The sequence below is a fragment of the Lissotriton helveticus genome, chromosome 3_1 (genome assembly GCF_964261635.1).
Source record: "Lissotriton helveticus chromosome 3_1, aLisHel1.1, whole genome shotgun sequence".
Lineage (NCBI taxonomy): Eukaryota > Metazoa > Chordata > Amphibia > Caudata > Salamandridae > Lissotriton > Lissotriton helveticus.
In genome coordinates, this window is record NC_136061.1 from 191,844,762 (window position 1) to 191,864,067 (window position 19,306).

Here is a 19,306-nt window from a genome sequence, read left to right on the forward strand (position 1 = left end):
GCTAATGGCCCTGTGAAGTCATATTGTTTGTGCTCCCTTTTCAGGAATCAAGTGTGGACCCTCTAAAACCTCGCTCTCCCTCCAAATCCTTTTACCGAGCAGAGGAGTGAGCATGTGGCCCTCACGGCGCAGTTTGGGGGTCTTCAGGGGACATTGCGTTTTTCTCCTCCCAACGCGTCATCACTGAGCATCCATGGTTTTGTCCAATGATGGACTGTTACTTTCTTAAGGTATATTTGATGTATTTGCTTTTCATCCCTTGAGCCCTGCATACTCCTCATGTACCCATGTGCGATGATGCTGCACGTTGTTCTAATTGAGTTAAGAGACTTATCTGAACATACAAATGTCACTGATGCGTTCCGCTTTCCTTTGCAGCAACAAACCCTCCACTTGTACTTGCATCATGTTTGCATCCCTTATGCGCAGTACTAAGCTGCCTGTTTTGTGCTTTACGAACACTAGTAATGCTAATAACTAAACGAAAGGACAGACATACACAAGAAACTATCAGGAACACAAGTCCAAACTAAAAGGACCACATTCTCAACCACCAGATGCAAACACTCAAGAAAAAGTGGAATCCTGACAGGTTGAAATCCACAACCCTAACACCCTAATTGACACAGACGCAAGCACAAACATACATATAAAAGCAAGTGAAGCAGCACACAGAGTCACATGCATGCCAAAACCAAGACAACCATCATGCAAGGAGGTGTTAAAGAAATATACAAGCATACAGGGCCATGCACAAACATACATAAAGATGCACAGAAGGGCAGGTTCACAAATATGAGAAGAATACATATTCCTCATCCCCAGGCAGAAACACTGATTACATGCACAGACTGTGTCCCATTGTTCCTGTACCTATGAGCCCATCTTTTTCTTGCCTTAGGAAGGAAAAGATGAGACTGAGATACTGTCACATTTATAAAATAGTTGAGGGTTGTCTTGACCTGGTCATTTCCCAAGAAGCTACATAAGTATAATGTATCACCATTAAAGTAGAAAGCAAACTCTTAAACTTACAAATTGTTGACATCGTTCTCGCCCGCTTCATCCAGCTGCCGGTCACTCATCTGTAGGTTTCCGGGGAACCTTGGGTTCTGAAGTGGAAGAAAAGTCAGTAGAGCCCAAACATCATCTACTCTTTCTAGACAAGCTCTAGAAACTCCCTACTTCAAAAGGCTCTTTGGAGTACAGGCTGCACTAAGAGGCCTTAATCAATCTACAGCACTAAGACTGAGAGGAGGGACGTCGGATTTGGGGAAAGTGTTGGAGTATCTGGGTTGGCCATCATACAACTAGAAAATTGGGTGTGGTACTAAGTCAAAATTGACATGCACCAGCAGAACTGTGTCTGAAGCTGCATATTAAACATTTTTATGGATTTTAGAAGTGAAGATTTTGCTGACTTTGTAAACTTGCAAAGCTGCAAGAGCTTTGTCTGCATTAACATAGTGGTTCTAAAAGTAGGGATTCACAGTGCATACGTAGCATGATCTAGAAAGCCTGAAAAATGGAACCCTAGAATGTTTAAATGAGACAACTTAATGTGCTACCTTTAGTTTAAGGATCTTACACAAGGAGTTATTACACTGCAGCAATTAGATCAGGAGATGATATATATATATATATATATATATCTTGATATCTTCAATCCTCTCTGTAGCGCCCAGCCGGACCACCACCAAAGAACGAATAGCAGACTCCAAGTTATGTGGAATAATGCAGGTCTTTTATTAATCAGTTCGTCAGACGCGTTTCGAATACCTCTGTATTCTTTCTCAATTACAAACTTGTAGTCCACCTTTAGTTTTTATACAGTTTTTTCAAATAGTGATGCTTTCACCCCCTCCATGTGATATATAGAAATGAAGGAAACACTTGATAAGTAAGCATGCTGGGACTTGTAGTTTTTACAAACCTCCTTCGATCAATTTGTACTTAATTTGCACAACATAACAGCATAAATGCGAAGATATACCAAAAATATATATATATATATATATATATATATATATATGGCGCGCAATGCACGTTTTATACCAATTATCTTAACTTTGTTGACATAGATGTTCGGATTTTTAAGGTGACCTTTTCAACATATACTTTCCAATGGATATAAATAAATAAATAAATATATACATCGATAAAATATGCAGTACAAAAATATCTTTAAATATATATCTATCATTCTTTATGTAGTGAAGAATAACAAAATAAATAGACATTTTATATATGCAGAATACAATATAAAAATAGTGATAAACCATTTGAAATATTGCCATTTTAAAATTCTGTATAATTATCGCGGATTGAATTCCCGTTTTCTTTATTAGCTAACCTCATCAATTTATGTCAGTCTAGTATATAATGTGCAAAAAATACGCAATGTGCAAAAGTACAAACTGAGTGCAAATTTTACATTTTTATAGCAGCATCAAAGTATTTCCTTAATAAAGTGCAAAAAGTGATATCATAATTATTCTAAAAGTTCACCTAATCTGTGCTACTTTACTGATGTCAATCTTAATTCATATAAGATTGTAGTGTTTTTAAAAATTTATAAGCAAAAATAAATTATGCTTATAATGTGAAAGACTAAAAACAATTTTGAGACAGAAAGGGAAAGCAGGGGCTAAAATAATGTTATCCAGATTTTAACGATATATAAGTTAGGAGACATGCAGGAAACATTAGTAACTGGTGGATAGGACATCAGAGGAAATGGTGCAAATCCTCAGTGTTGTTCAAACCATTTGGCTGTCTACTATCCAACTCTACAATGAATTTCGATTCCAACTGGCGCAGACTTTTTTCCCGGTTTCCACCTCGCGGGTTATCCTTTACTGCAGCGATAACAAAATATTTTATATCCACTAGTTTGTTTTGGTGGATTGCTTTCAAGTGTCTTGCGACAGGGTATGTACTCTCGTTGTTAACAATGGCCCGCAGGTGTTGCAATATCCTGACGTGCACCTGCTGCTTGGTACTTCCCACATACCTAAGCCCACAAGTGCACGTCAGGATATAGACAGCATATTCAGTTTTGCAGTCAAAGCACCCCTGAATCTTGAATTCATTCGGGCTAAATGGTGTAGTATATTTCTTAGTTGTTACACCAAATTTACAAGCCCGACATGAAGAGCATTTGTAAAAGCCCTGTTGTTCAGGTAGCCATGCGATGCTTTTCTTTTGATTGCTGAGATCTGGAATGATTTTGGCTATCTGGCTGTTCATAGAGATACCTCTTCGATATGTTATCGTAGGTTTATCGGGTATCTCAGGTGTCATGACTGCATCCGTCTGTACTATCGCCCAATTTCGATTAATTATGGACCGAATTTGGCGATGCTGGTTGTTGTAAATTAGAATTAATCTGGGTGAATTAGAGGTTTCCTCACTATCCTCTGGTTCATTTCCCTCCATGTTATACAGCAATGATTCCCTCGACCTGCTGTTCCCTTTCTCCAGGGCCCTTTGCAGACTACGTGCCGAATAGCCTCTTCTACGGAATCTCTCAATAGCTTCTCGCATGCATGTGTTTTGTTGTTCCTCACTACTACATATGCGTTTAATTCGGAGAAGCTCCCCGTAGGGAATGCTCTCAATTAAATGTCTTGGATGAGCACTTGAAGCATGCAACATAGAGTTGCCGGCAGTAGATTTTCTATGCAGAGTTGTTCTTAAACCGCCATTCTCTACATATACTCTTGTATCTAGAAAATCTACCTCAGTACTGCTTATGTTTGAAGTAAAATTCAAATTCATCTGATTTACATTGATGTCACATATAAAATCATTAGCACTTTCATTGGTCCCCTTCCACACAACAAAAACATCGTCTATAAAACGTAACCACAATTTTATGTGGTCTCCATGTTTTAAGAACAGTTCCCGTTTCAAAGTCTGCTCCTCCCACCAGCCAACCACCAAACAGGCATAGCTGGGGGAGAAGCAAGACCCCATCGCCACACCTCTGCATTGTCTATATATCTTTTTTGCAAATACAAAATAATTATTGTTTAGGCACCAATCAATACTTTTCAAGATCATTTTGTTGTGTTCATAGTTTTCAATGGATCTTGTTGATAGGAAGTGTTTTATCGCATTCAATCCCACTTGGTGATCTATGCACGTATATAAGGATTCAATGTCCATTGTTATCAATTTCATATCCTCTTCCCATTGAACATTACTGATTTTCGTTAAAAAATCACCAGTGTCTTTTACATATGACGGTAATTCTTTTACCAGATCATGCAAGTAATAATCAATGTATTGTGATAGGTGCTCACTGGCACTTTCAATTGCCGATATTATAGGGCGTCCTGGGACTGGTGTTCTCTCCTTGTGGGTTTTAGGGAGAAAGTATATAGATGGCAGTACTGGTGATTCATTCCATAGAAAACCATATTCCTCTTTTGAAATCATGTTGTCCCTTTTACATTGGAGTAGATATTTCCTTAGTGTTTCCAAAGCTCTCATATATTCTTTGTTGGTTGTTTCCACATAGCACATGATGTCAGATAACTGTCGATTCGCTTCCAACAAATAGTCCTGTTTGGACCACAGGACTATGTTGCCCCCTTTGTCAGAAGCCTTCACAATTATTTCAGTGTTCTTTCCTAATTTAGTCATTAGTCGATTGTATTGCAACTGATTGGAACTCAATTTCTTAGGGTGGTGATTAACACGACGGTGCAGATTTTTTATATCTTCCGTTACCCTGTCATGGAAGATGTCAATTGCATCCTTCGGCATTACTGGTACAAACACTGACTTTTGTTTGAAGGGACTTCTACCAGCCCCAGTTGATTTATTGAAGCCAATTGTAGCTGTTGTTGAGTAGACATGTCATTTTCATCTTCATCATTGGTGTTTCCCTCTAGTGCCTGTGCCGCCAGCACTCCTTCTACATCAGTTGCTGCTAATCTGATGTCACTCGTTGAAGGTGTTTGTCCTGCGGATTCCTTCTTGGCTAATCCGTTCTTTATTTTGAAGAACTTAAGCAATTTTAGTTTCCTGATGTAACTGAACATGTCTATTCGGGTCTGTGCATAGTTAAAATTCCTGGGGGGGCAGTATGATAAGCCCAATTTTAGAATTTGTTCTTCATTTTCATTTAGTTTCAAAGTTGTCAGATTAATGATTGTTTTATCCATTGCGTTAATTATTGTTGATTGCGCCAAAAGTTTCTTTTTCCCCTTCCTCTTGTTTTTGCTACGCCTTTCCCTCCTTTTTGCATTTCGGGTTTTTGCGTTGCTTGGGGTTGAGACTGTTGTTGTTTCCGTGGGCTTAGTGTTTTTAGCCTGTCCTCGACTAAAAAATCCATTTCTTCACCGAGGTTTAAGGCTCTTGATGCAGAGTTTTCATCATCAGTGCTGTTTATACTGCTCACACTGTATACAGAGCTATTGTCGCTCTGTTCGCTCTCTGGGACATTTCCGCCGATATTTTGTTGATTGGAACTTGTAGCTTGCTCCCCTGTTTGCTGCCCGTTTGCTTTTATGGTGCTCGCTTTAAGTTTTTTTGCCATATCAAATTTCCAGGCGAACGTGTAAATTTTATGGCATGACACGGAGGCCAACATTATGCAAATTCTCCTTTATTGCCACAGCTCAGCAGTAACAATGAAGAGAATAGAGAACTTATGAACATTCTAACAAAAGGTATATAGCACGTGAGCACACAGCCATCTTCCTTCTTTGTTGCTGCTGCTCACTCAGATAAGTACTCCCTTTATTCGTGCTTACTGATACCTATATTCTGTTAAGCTGTTGGCATATTTGGGTCCACTTGACCCTACTATGCGCTTGTGAGCTTTTTATTATTGAGTGCCTGAATTGTGAGCTTTTATTATTGAGTGCCTGAATTATACTATGCTCTTGGTCTGTATGTGCCCTTATATCATCTCTTAGGGCTCCGCCTGCCCTACCGAGCCTGTATTTTTCCCTTCCTGACTCGTCACCTTTGGCACTGCCTGCTACCCCCTCCTCGGAGCGTTTCTTTCTCACTGGAGCGTAGACCCTGCTTCAGCGCCTCAGCGCTCGCGTCTTTTGAACACGAACGCTTGCCCGAGTCTCCTCCTGGACCCGGTAACCTGCCCGCCGCCCGACAGGCGCCTCTAACAGCCTTCCCCCTGCCTTACCTGCTCTCTCGGGGCTGGATATTTGGGATTGTGATCCCCGGTCCATTCTTCCCTCCTTTCGGCCTTCTCTCCCCTCCGCGGCGCCGCTCTGACACGCGCCGCGGAGGGGACGTCCATTAGAGGAAAGGACCTTTGCCGACACGACTTTTACGTCGTTGTCACGGCTACCGACAACTTTAGACAGTTGGTTCGCCTCCGTTTTTCGTCGCGACCCTGCTAATCTACACCTGCTTCCCTTATTACGAACCATTATTAACAACAACAAAAAAAAAAAAAAAAAAAAAAAAAAAAAGTGGACAATTAATGAGATACTGAGCTTACTCGACGTAGAACCAAACGCACTAGAGGTAGGACCGTTTGTTAACTGCTCAACCTGCATTAATTAAGGAATGTCTACTAATTCTGATGCCTCAATGGATTCAAAACTAGAATCAATGGTCGCTAAAGCCATGGATAAAGCCATGAGCTCGTTCAATGAGACCATTAACAAAAAGTTTATGGATACAATCAATAAAAATTTTGAAATGCTTACTGAGGCATGGCCCTCTACTAGTGGCGCTCGCTCCTTAGGCGCTAAAGAAGGGGCAGCTAAGGCCCCAAAGAAAAGAGCCGCAGGAGCACAATCTTCCCTGCCGCCTAAGAAACATAAGGCATCATCTAAACCGGCTCAAACTCGCCATCAGGGCGGAGACCAGAACGGTGTCTCGGACACCACAGAAGGACAAGAGATAGGTCCTGACTTCCCTATTCAAATTGATAGCGACGAACACCAGGACGCGGAGATAGAACTCTCCTGCTCTTCTTCCTTTGATTCGGACATTGAGGTCCGGGAAAACGAGTCAATGGGAGACTCGGAGGAGGCAAACAAGGCATCAGGATCTAAGATGGGTATTACTGACCCGTTTGGAGATAATATGTTTGACCCTTTACTAATTAAACATCCACTTTCTCCAGAATGGATACCATCCCAACACGTCGCAGACTATATATCCTTTTGGTTAAGAAGGGAAATCCCAAAAGAAGTCAGAGCAAGACTAAGGTCGGAATGCCCTCGACCCGCACTCCCAGATAAAATCACCTTCACTCCCGAACTAGACCCAAAGGTGGTTGCATTTATAGCGAAAGGGGCAAAAGACCCAAGAAAAGGCCTGGACAAGGGGCTAAGGTCATGCCAAGACCGCCTTCTAGACATTACTGGTCCCTTGACCAAAATATTTGAACTGGCGGAGAATGCTTACGTGGGAGGTATTCCCGTTGACCCCAAAGAATTACGAGAATGGGTCCAAAGGTCAATCTGCCTTTTGGGCAATGCCAATACCGCTATATCTAACGAGCGAAGGAAGAGTATGCTCCTGAAAATTGACCCCAAACTCATTGAGTTAGCTAATAAGGAGGCGGGACCTAGCTCACAAGGACTTCTCTTTGGAGAAGAGTTCATTCGTGACATGGCCAAATACGTGGGAGCCTTTAGTTCAATCCAGAAATCCCAACGCGAGATTAAAAAGGTCTTCCAGGACAGAATTTTTGGACGGGCCGGGAGAATGCGGGGTCGATTCCCCGGCCGTACACAATCATCTTCAAGACCCTTTTTCGGACGAGGAGGAAGATATCAACAATCTTCATTCTATGGGAATCAACCCTTCTACCCGCAGAGACAACGCGGCCGAGGAAGATTTACCCGTGGCGATAGAAGAAACAAGACCTTCTCAACAGGTAACTATAATGCAAGACCATTTAGATACCCCTGTAAAGGTGGGCGGCAGACTAGCCCTTTTCTCTGGCAATTGGAATCTAATTACTCAGGACCCATGGGTTTTACAAACTGTAAGAGGGTACAAAATAGACTTCCAGGGCATTCCCTTTCAGTTAAAACACCCACGACAGATCGTTTTCTCTCAAGATCAGGAGAAACTTGTCTCTCAAGAGGTTCAAGACCTCCTCGAAAAAGGGGCGATAAGAAGAAGCACTCGAAAAGGCTTCATAAGCAATATTTTCCTAGTGGAAAAAAAGGACAAAACCCAGAGACCCGTGATAAATTTAAAAAGCTTAAATGGATGGGTGTCCTACCACCATTTCAAAATGGAGGGAATTCACCTACTCAGAGACATATTAAGGAAGGGCGACTGGCTGACACGCCTGGATCTAAAGGACGCTTACCTGACCATCCCTATTTGGCCCCCTCACAGGAAATTCCTGCAGTTCACTTGGGAGGGAAAACTCTGGGAGTTTTCCAGTCTCCCTTTCGGCCTATCCTCAGCCCCTTGGTGTTTCACCAAAGTATTACGCCCAGTGGTAGCTTGGTTAAGAGAACGGGGTGTGAGGCTCATAATCTACCTAGACGATATCCTCATTATGGCTCAGACCAAGTCGACCATTTCTCGTCACACGGATCTTACCATCCGGCTCCTAGAATATCTGGGATTTGTCATAAATACAAAGAAATCTTGCATTGTTCCTTCTCAGGAGACACAGTTCCTGGGTTTCATGGTGAACACGCTCTCAGGAGAGTTAAAATTACCCAAGGAAAAGATAAAGAAACTCAGGAAAGAGCTAAAAAAGATTCTCTCACTAGATTCATTTCCCTTAAGACTTTTAGCGAGAATCCTAGGTCTCCTTTCTTCGACCATTCAAGCGATCTTCCCCGGCCCTCTTCATTACAGGGCTCTTCAGAGACTCAAAGCGAAGACTCTGAGGGCGTCACAATCCTACACTCAATTAACCACTCTGGACGTAGACTCCAGGGAAGAACTCTCTTGGTGGCTGAAAAATGCGGAAGCATGGAACGGGAAAGCGATCTTCGGCGAATCCCCAGACATGATAATAGAGTCGGATGCGAGCCTAGAAGGTTGGGGGGCAACGTGCGCCAACCTGTCGACAGGGGGGCGCTGGACACACGAGGAGAAGAGCATGCACATCAACTGCCTGGAACTTTTAGCTGGTTCCTTCGCAATTCGAAGCTTTACACAGAGTACTATGAGGTGCTCTATAATGCTTCGCATGGACAATGTCTCTGCAGTGAGGTACGTGAACAAACTAGGGGGACCGCACTCGAAAGGTCTGACAGAAATAGCGACGTTTTTCTGGGATTATTGCCTGAACAAGGGACTGTCAGTCACGGCAGAACACATTCCCGGTTTGAGCAATGGTGTGGCAGACTGGTTCTCCAGGAATTTCAAGGATTCCAGCAATTGGAGACAGAACAGAAAGATTTTCTTGAGCATTCAGGAACAATGGGGTCCCTTCGGGACAGACCTATTTGCAGACAGGCTGAACACCCAGTTAACGAAATATTTCAGCTGGAGGCCGGACCCTCAGGCGTCTGGAGTGGATGCCTTCCTCCAGAATTGGCAGAACTTAAAGCCATATGCCTTCCCGCCATTTGTAATGCTCCCGCGCCTCCTCCTACACGCTCGCAGATACCTTCAGAGTATGATAGTGGTAGCCCCCCTCTGGAGGTCTCAGGCATGGTTTCCCCTCATCTTGGAGATGGCAATAGACTTCCCAATACTGATCCCGTCCTTCAATCGTCTTCTCCTGGGCCCTCAGGACGAACCTCACCCCCTCCTAGAACGAGGCATCTTGGTAATGACGGCCTGGAAGTTTTCAGGCGACAATGGCAGATCCCTGGCCTTTCGCACAATGCTTTCCGACTCATATCCGAATCCTGGGCTCCTGGGACAAGGAAGGCATATCGATTGGCATGGGACAAATGGGTTCGCTGGTGTTTTCAACGACATCACGATCCCGTTTCAGTTGATTTAGTTCAAGTGATTAATTTCCTCTCAGAACTTTTCGCTTCTGGCCTCAGTTATATAACTGTTAACGTTTACAGATCAGCGATTGCTGCAGGTCACTCCTTAGTCGACGGTGTTTCTGTTGGTCAAAATCTCTTGACCAAAAAAATTATGAGAAGCATGCGTGTTCTCAACCCTCCAACTCCTAAGTATTCAGCCTTGTGGGACGTGAGGAACATCTTGTATCTTATCTCTTCATGGGGAGAGAACGATGCCCTTTCTCTCAAACGTATTTCTTATAAAATTACTGTTTTACTTTGTTTAGTTTCCTTCAGACGGACTTCAGACGTTAAAGCCTTAGACATTTCAAACAGAGCCTTTCAACCTGAGGGAGTTTGTTTCTATCTCAAAAAAAGGACTAAAACTATGTCTTCTTCTATCTTCTATCCTTTCTTTCCTGAAAATGAAAGATTGTGTGTTGTTAAATGTCTTAAGGAATATGAGAGAAGGACTGTTAACTTGAGGGGTTCTGAGACACAACTCCTGATCTCCCATAGATCTCCTTACAAACCAGTTTCCTCTCCTACCCTCGCAAGATGGGTGAAAGAAGTGATGAGTGAATGTGGTGTTGACACTTCGATTTTTGGAGCTCACTCTCTCAGAGGTGCTTCAGCTTCTAAAGCTTTTATGCTTGGTGGAGGGCTCCAAGATATTTTAAGAGCCGCAGACTGGTCTAATGAGACTATGTTTAAAAAATGTTATTTTAGACCTATTAATAATGTGATTGATAATGTTCTCAATTCACTTTGAACTTGCATAATGTTGGCCTCCGTGTCATGCCATAAAATTTAGATTTTTCACAGCCTGCTGGGCAGAAAATCTGGATTTTATTAAAGACACAGAGGCTAATATTATCCCTCCTCTTTACGCCCCTCCCATGGGGTTATATTTTAACACCTTTATATTACTTCTTCTTTCAGAATAAGGAATTTCACCTCCTGTTTTTTATGAAGATGAAGATGTTACGTTTGGCGTCTGGAATTCTTCTTGACCTTATCTTTTGTTTCGCAGCATTGGACAAAGAAGGAAGATGGCTGTGTGCTCACGTGCTATATACCTTTTGTTAGAATGTTCATAAGTTCTCTATTCTCTTCATTGTTACTGCTGAGCTGTGGCAATAAAGGAGAATTTGCATAATATTAGCCTCCGTGTCTTTAATAAAATCCAGATTTTCTGCCCAGCAGGCTGTGAAAAATCTAAATTTTGCCTTGTTCATAGTCCGCCAAATCACGAGCGAATTTATATACCTTGCGCTGTTTGATTTTTTCCTCTTGCTTCTGCAGCCTGTCTTTGATTTCTTTACGCGTTTTGGCAATGTAATCATTCGGTTCCAGTTTCGCCAATTCCTCATTGATGACCTTAATTTTTTCTAATAGTTTCATCCTATCAGATTCAGCATATCTGATTAGAAGGAGGACTAGATTCATTGATGCTCCCAAGTTCAATATGCCCCACTCTTTTAGCATCTCAGGATCTGGATCTATATATATTTAGAAATTAGCATTTAAAAAACCTTCGAAATTCACTGAACAAAACACACGTTTTAAGGAACTTTATAGTTAGTTGGTCATTTCACTTGTACAAAACCAGAGAAATTTGGCCGTTCTAGTTAGTGGAGCTAACTATAACTCGCGCCCCAGCAATGCACTGCTGATGACGTCACATATCAGTGAATTTCTAAGGTTTTTTCAATGTTAATTTCTAACTATGAAATAGCAGTCGCATTTTCAAAGTGGTGGGGAAATGTGAGCATGGCCTCCACAGTGCTGTCCTTGCCGAGATGTAAAATGACAAAAGCCATTAAAGACTGATAGAAAAGCAGACAATTGAGGTGAGCAGATCTAGAGTGTCGCTGGTGTTGAGAGTGCTCTATACAGGAGCTGCTTTCCACCTAAACTTGAGAACTACCCAGAGTTCTCTGCTTCTTTTTGCATAATATATATATATATATATATATATATATATATATATATATATATATATATATATATATATATATATGTATATATATTCCCTGAAAAACAACAAAGGTTAGGGTGATGTTATAATTTGTTGTTGATACAAGGTAAAAACGCAATCTTTAAAAAACAAATCTCTCAAATCCACTGGTTAAAATGTACTGAAGTAATTTGTGCACCTGCCATACACTGCACAAGGCCTCGCATATTGCATCGCTCATGACGTTAAATTACTGATGACATCTCAAATTACATTGTTGATAAAATTACTGATGACTTCAGTCAATCATTGTGACACCGTCCTATAGGATTTGTGGGCTTGAAGTAATTCAACACATTACACCTGTGGACAATTTAGTATTCATCTTATTACCCTCTTGAAGACTTTACATGACCTGCAATTTTAAGTCAAGAGGCTAACAGGTATAGATGTACCACTTTAAAGACAGCTTTTGTCAGGGCCTTTGGACACTGCTACGTTGTTTGGTAAAATATGGTAGACACATTCCCAAGATAGGCATTATGGCATACAACATCAGAGCCATGCTTACAAGACCAGTCTGAGATAAACTATCTATAACTGGGACATCCTAACATTTTGGATTATTCATTTTTATGCAATGCCTTTACGTCTTTAGTGAAGTTACAGAAATAAACATGCACAGCTTATAGAATTTGGTCTATATTACAGCTATTTAACATGGGCACGTGTCAAGATATCCACTGGTGGTTAATTTATTGTCAACAGCAGCTTTGACTACATTTTTTTTACAGATTTTTTGAGAACAGACTTTGGCTCAAAGCCACACCCTACTTTCAAACATAACTCTACAGCCCACATCAGGTGCGCTCAGCCTTTACCTTGTAGTTTTTCCTCCACCCACATTGTGTGTGATTTGTAAACTTTGAACCATATAACTTTTAAAATGCACAATTACACTAGTCAGGGCTCACGCTATTTCACACTATCGACCATTGACCCATACTTGTGCACTGTGTATATGACTATGATGTTATCACTCCTGAGATAAATACTACAAATGTAAAGGTACTCCTGATGTAATTGCCTCCAATTAATGATCCCCAAAAACACAAAATAAAGACCGTCAATCTACAATTTAATTACATTCCATGTTAAAAAAAAGCAATTATTATTGCCACAGAGAGATTATGTGGTTTGTAGTACCACAGGTGCAAAGGTCAGTCTGAATGGGAACCTATTGTGGTCCCCTAATTCTTCTGCAGGTATCCAGGAAGATTTGAATAGGTCACCTCACTCACTGATTGTTGCAGGATGCTACATCCTAGATGCAAAAAACCAGAATAGTGGTATGGACTCAGAAAAATTAGGCAAGAAATGGGGGCAGCTCCAAAAATCAGAGAAGGGGTAGAAATATGGAAAGGGGCAAGAGGTGCTGGAATGGGAGCAAAGAATCCAAGAGGAGTGGGGGGGGGGAACAGGTTTCAAAGCGGACAGAGATAAGGCAAAGGTTGTCAAGGAGCGCAGTAAGAAACCCGTGAGAGGGGGTCAGGAATCTGGGCACGGAGGAGAGTAAAGAAGAAGAGAATGGAACAGGTTTCAATAAGCGTTAGGGCATGGTGCCCTGAAAGAAGATATAGGGTTGCAAGGAATCTGAGAAGTGGGCAAGCAATCCTGAAACACAGCAGTTGAAATCTGGAAAGATGAGAAATGAATCAGAAATGTGGGATGAACTACAAAAAGGGGGTAAGGGGGCTGATGAGTCTTGAAATGATGGCAACAAATCTGGGGGGGTGGGCGTGGAGGGTCAGAGTTGAGCAACAAATCCTGAAGAGCTTAACAGAGGGGGGAGACTAAGGAATTTTGGAAAGGAGGGTCATCAGAAAAAGGGGGAAGACAAGACAAAAAGTGAGAAATTAGGAAGAAGCACCACATTACCAAGAGATAGGATTTTAAGAAGGGTACAAGGAATGATTGAGTGGGGATGGAAATAGGAACAAGAGTAAGGATGAGAAGGTTTTTTAATAATTTAGAACAAGGGTGAATAAATAATACAGGAGAGACGGGGTACGGACTCAGAGCATGTGTAGTGGTGCATGATATAGGTAGGAATCTCCAGGAAAGAGGCTAAGGAAACCAAGAAAAGTAAGAGAATCTAGGAGGAAAGTAATCTGGGAAAGAGTAAAGCAAGTGATTATGGACTAGAGAAGGCAGAGAAGGAATAGTAAATGGGGAAAGGATCCAGATAAACACTGGCTATCATTCTATGGACGCTAAAGAAACCAGCAAAAGGAATTAGAGAATGAAAAGGGAATGAGAAAGGTGTGCATGAGATCAGAAAAAGTCAAAGACTCAGTAAGAGGGTAAGAGACAGGATGATATATTAAACAAGGGGCTATAATGGAAGCAGGAAGGCAGCTACAAAAATAAGGAAGAAAATAAGGAATCTAAAAAGTGTCTAAGGTGTTTAATGACCCAGGATGGAAAGAAAAAAAGCACAAAGGGGAAACAAATAATGAAATGTATAAGGAATCCAGGTGTTCAAGGAGGAAGTAGTATGGTACTGGAAAGCAGATAAGAAATTACAAAGGAGTTCTTACTTTGGTATGGAATTCCATTTTTGTTCTTAGTAGTTTCAGGTAGATGCTGCACAGCTGCCCGTATCCCTCACTCAAGTGGCCCTACCAGAAAACAAGAGGACAGAATGAAACATAACAAAAAAAGAAACATTTTACCAGTCTAAAGCAATCTTATGTTAACCCTCTGATCACCCACCTCTAAAGAGAAGACAGCAACACCAAGGTGATCGCCTTTGCGCATTGTGTTTTCTCTACTAACACAAGCCAGGGACATTCATGTAATCACACACACAACACCAAGACAAGTAAGAGGTATGTTCATGGGGGAGGGGGGAAGGAATAGTGGTCTAGTTAGTGTGGAGGCAATTCGTAGCTCTGCCAAGAGTACTACTTTTTGGACTAAATGCTCATTAAAACAGGTGGTGAATCGAAATATGATTAGTCTGATTTGCCAGACAGGAGCTTGTCCATATGTGGGTGTGTTGTGGTAGCAAAAAGAGCTTTACGGAGCACACACCTAATAGAAATAAGTGTCTGTTTGGCGAATGTCTTCTTGGCATTTGGAGAAATCAAGCCTAGGCCAGGGCATGACTCAGCAAAGTGAAAAAAACTCTGCAGAGTTCCGGAATTGGCGGACTGCAGCGCGAACTGCTGTTCACGCTGATCTTCCTGCCGCTCGAGTAGAAATTCTACCCGAGCAGCAGCTCGTGCTCGCCAACTTAATGGTGGAGAGAACAAGCGGGGAAAAAACTCTGCTGCACTACGCAGAGCGGAGTTTTCTGCACTCCGGAAGCTCTTCAAACTCCGTGAACAGAGCGGAGTTCACTGCCCAGGTCTAAAATGCGAGAGACTATTATTGTGAAATTGAAGTATGCATAAAAGTGGTATGGAGCAACAGTACGAAATAGTTAAAACAATGACAGACAAAAACAGTAACATTTGGTGAGTTAAAGTACAATTGGAATCTAAGTGGGGTTACCAGGTGCTACAATAGTTGAAAAAGTGGGCACATTAAATTAACCTTTTTTTTTATATTTGCCACCTGGTAGCATTAATCTTGTTAATCAGGAGTGCATTATGATATCCATTCAGCTCACGGTTCTTCTGACATATCCTGATGTGAATGACTGTATTTCACCAATTCTACAAAAGTTTTCATTATTTGTTTGCTAAGAATCTGAAAGTGATATTAAAGAGCTTAAACACAATGATGAAACTACAGAATATTTAAATGAGCAAATATATCTATATGCAGTGTACATAAATGGGGAACTCCAAGTGGCTGTTTCGATGCTGGGAAAAGTTCCCAATGCAGAGAAAAGGCTACAAGTAAGTGGTGAGAGCCACAGCAGGAATTAAGAAATGTGTTTGCACCTTTGCGATCCACAATTCACCATGCTCATCTTTGCTATTTCTGAAGTGTATTTAACACCTGAACAAAGGGACGAGTGAACAAAATGAATATTTCCACAACTATAAGTACACAAACATCAAGAATGGATCTTTAACCTCTACCCTTGTTAGTGAATAGCCAGACGCAGAGCAATCTGTAAGTGCTGAGAGCAGGAAGGCAATACTCCATCTTGTGAGCTGCAGCCTACCTGAGACGGCCAGCCAAACCCTCATGCGGGGTGAAGGGACTGCCCACTACTCCCCCACCAGCAGTGACATCCCCTGGACCTGCCCCAAAGACTCCTCAGAGCCCTGGGGTCGGGTCCAGGGGATTAAAATACAATGATAATAAAACTGGTTTAAAACCCTTTTTATTTGCTGGTGGTGGCAGGGGGTGCGAAGCTCCTCCGCTCCAATGGAGCGGCCGCCGCTGCACTACTACAAGAGTAGTGATATCACTGGGACCTTCCATACTACTAACCATTCTCCCAGTATTCTTTCTTTCTCTGCCAGAGAAGATGCTGGAGGTCTTCTAAATAGGGGCTCAGGACATGCTGAGGCTCGTGGAAGAACTCACCCACATTCTGCTCATGTCACCCAATTCATTCTTATAGCGCAACGAGTCCTTAAGCACCTGCAAAAGGAAAGAAAAGAAAACCATTAGATTCTGGTGATAGGAAAAGCACTTCTAGCGAATAGAGTCATGAAACGGCGGTCAGTTAACAAATGTTAAGAGATTATCAGAGACCGGAGAAGACAAAGTATAGTATTCGAGACAGCATACCAAGAGAAGGGATGAGGACAACCCTAAGCTGCGAAGATTCAGCACAGGGGTAAAGGAGATCACCAGGCACTAAACTAGCAGAGATAGATCAATTGAGTAGCAGGAAAAATGATGGAGGTTGATCTAGGTTCCCGAAGGGGAAATAATTCCAATGGGGATACATTCATCACGTTGGTAAGCAAGAAGTGACCATTGCATTCAAAGCATTAAGGGGACTAGGCAACTCCCTGCACACGAGGAGGCTAGAGGATAAAATTAGCTCTTAGACTGAAGAGGTGGTATTGGATGAAAAGATAGGACAGAGGGCATTAGAAGTAGAGCATGAGATGACAAAACAGAAGGCAGGCAGGGAAAGAGACAATATAAAAAACAGTGAGGGAAAGAGAGAGAGAGAGAGAGAGAGAGAGAGAGAGAGAGACATTAATGTGTGGGTTTAGGAAGCTGTCAGAAGATGGCAGCATGGGAAAGATCCTCAGACACCCACAGACAGAGCAATCAATGCTGGGAAAAAATGGTTAATGAGTAAAGCAAAGCTGAGCAGAAGACATTGTGGCTCAGAAAATCACAGGTTGACAAAGAGGGTGTGGCAGGTGCATCAGCGCAACCTCTGGGAGGAGGAGACCATAGGCAACAGAAAAGTGCTTACATAGGGATGGCCATCACGTAACAGCTTGTGGAAGACATGACAGAATTTCCAGCAGAGGACAGCATTGCTCGACAAGGGAAGCCTGTTGACGACAATCCAGAATGTATGTGCTCCCTTCTCGTGGTGCGTTCCCAGGATGCATGGTGAAGCTGGAGTCAAGGAAAACCGAGAAAAAGAAACAGAAATACCCTAGGACTCCTGCCAGAGGGAACTTGTCGACTCCCTGGGAGTGTCCAGAAGTAATACACTGGAAGCTCAATAGGCATTATGAGCTAGGTGAGCCCAAAGGCAGAGGCTAATTTAATTCCATAGATGCTAAACCTCTAAAAACCTTTTGTGTAAAAAAAATACATTAAAAAAAAAAAAAAGGATTATTGCTGTAGCATAGATTAGAGGAAACGTACAACCTGCCCAGAGAACAGCAAACTTCAATGCCAACGCAAGCCTCCTTTCTCGGGCCTACATTTTAAAACGGACTTTTTGTACCTTGAACCGGAAATGCTGACACTGTAGGCACTTCTGCTTCTTTCCCAGAGCACTCTCTCTCTTTATAACTGCTTCAGAGTACTTTGTAGCAGAGTCCAAGCCTTGCCTGATTAAGGAAACCACAAATACTAAATACAAATCGGCTACATTTGAAAAGCAACAGAATCTGACCTAATTCCGCCCTCAATTGGACATTAGACTAGTCACAGAACCTTTGACACTGGCCCCTCTGTGAAGGCTACTGAAGTGTGCAGGAAGGCCTGTATCCACACAATAAAGCGCCAGCTCATAGCACTTTGAAGCAATGCCAATGGCAACAAGCATTTGCAATGCAATAGGTCTCGCAGTTGTTAGAGTTTGAGCTATTGGCATTATAAATGGCAATGCTTTTTATTTATGTGTTGGTTTTTAAAACATAAATAAAAGGCATTGTCATTTACAATGCCAATAGGTTAAACTCTCGCAAATGCGAAACATATTGCATTGCAAATGCTTGTTACACATGGAAATACTGTCTGGGCATAAATGTCACCTCATTAGTACCAGTCTAACAACCAAATATATAAATAAGCAACTGAAAGATGACCAGCTAACGTCTTTAAAGGGTCTTCCAAAGCGTGTGAACATATATCACCAAGTTTTCAGTAAGCTTTGAATCTTTTGAGTTAGAAACAATTTATCTACAGATTATGCGCCAGATGAGGGATGCTTATTCAAAATAAAGCAGAAGCAGGAAACACAGGATCGCATAATTCCAGTGACCCTCCCCATAACCTACTATTATATTTGAACTCTAACTTTTTGATGGTCAAACTGGACCCTCTCCATACCTGTCCACTGGGTGCAATGTGATGAATCTATTGTGACCCCCTATCCCCTACCCCCTTGGCTGCCAAAACATACTTTTGGAGACAGTACCATTTAAAGATGCTGGAGGGTTTCTAAGGATGGTGAAGTGGATCTAAGGACGGTGGAGTGGCTCTAAGGGATGCATGATTTGTTTTTGTTTTTTTGGTAGGCACAGGGGGATTAGGTGATTTGCCCAGAATCACAGGATGTGGAGTCAAGGCTCGAACCTTGGTTTCCAGCACCAAAGTCGGCAGTTTTAGCCGTCAGACCACATCCTCTCCCAAGCTTTCTTCTTTTTTACTCCTGACATCGTCTGCGCTCTGTGCAAGTTTTTGCAAAAGTAAATATGAAACAAGCAGTTACAATGCAACGGTCTCGCGTTTGCAAAAGTTAGAGCTATTGGCATTGTAAATGACAAACTTTTTATTTATGTGTTGGTTTTGAAAACAGATCAATAAATGGCATTGTCATTTACAATGTCAATAGCTTAATCTCTCGCAAATGCAAGACCTATTGCAATTGCACACACACACAGACACATACACAGATACACACACACAGAGCCACACACGCACACAGAGTCACACACACACACAGAGCCACACACACAGACTCTGCTCACAACTTACACTCTCCCAAACTAAAAAGTTACATAAAAAGCAACCATTCCATATTTTA

The 19,306-nt window shown here is 41.9% G+C and overlaps 1 protein-coding gene across 2 annotated transcripts in view; it reads right to left on the minus strand.

The window, feature by feature from the left end:
* HIP1 (huntingtin interacting protein 1) overlaps nt 1-19,306 on the minus strand; it is a 404,747-nt gene that overhangs the window by 232,731 nt on the left and 152,710 nt on the right. For both annotated transcript variants that reach the window (XM_078679590.1, XM_078679591.1), the window contains 4 exons: nt 17,294-17,436; nt 16,441-16,497; nt 14,493-14,573; nt 1,036-1,112 (listed from right to left, as the gene is read on the minus strand). In XM_078679590.1, coding sequence (XP_078535716.1) covers nt 1,036-1,112; nt 14,493-14,573; nt 16,441-16,497; nt 17,294-17,436 — 358 coding nt within the window. The remainder of the gene's footprint in view (nt 1-1,035; nt 1,113-14,492; nt 14,574-16,440; nt 16,498-17,293; nt 17,437-19,306) is intronic.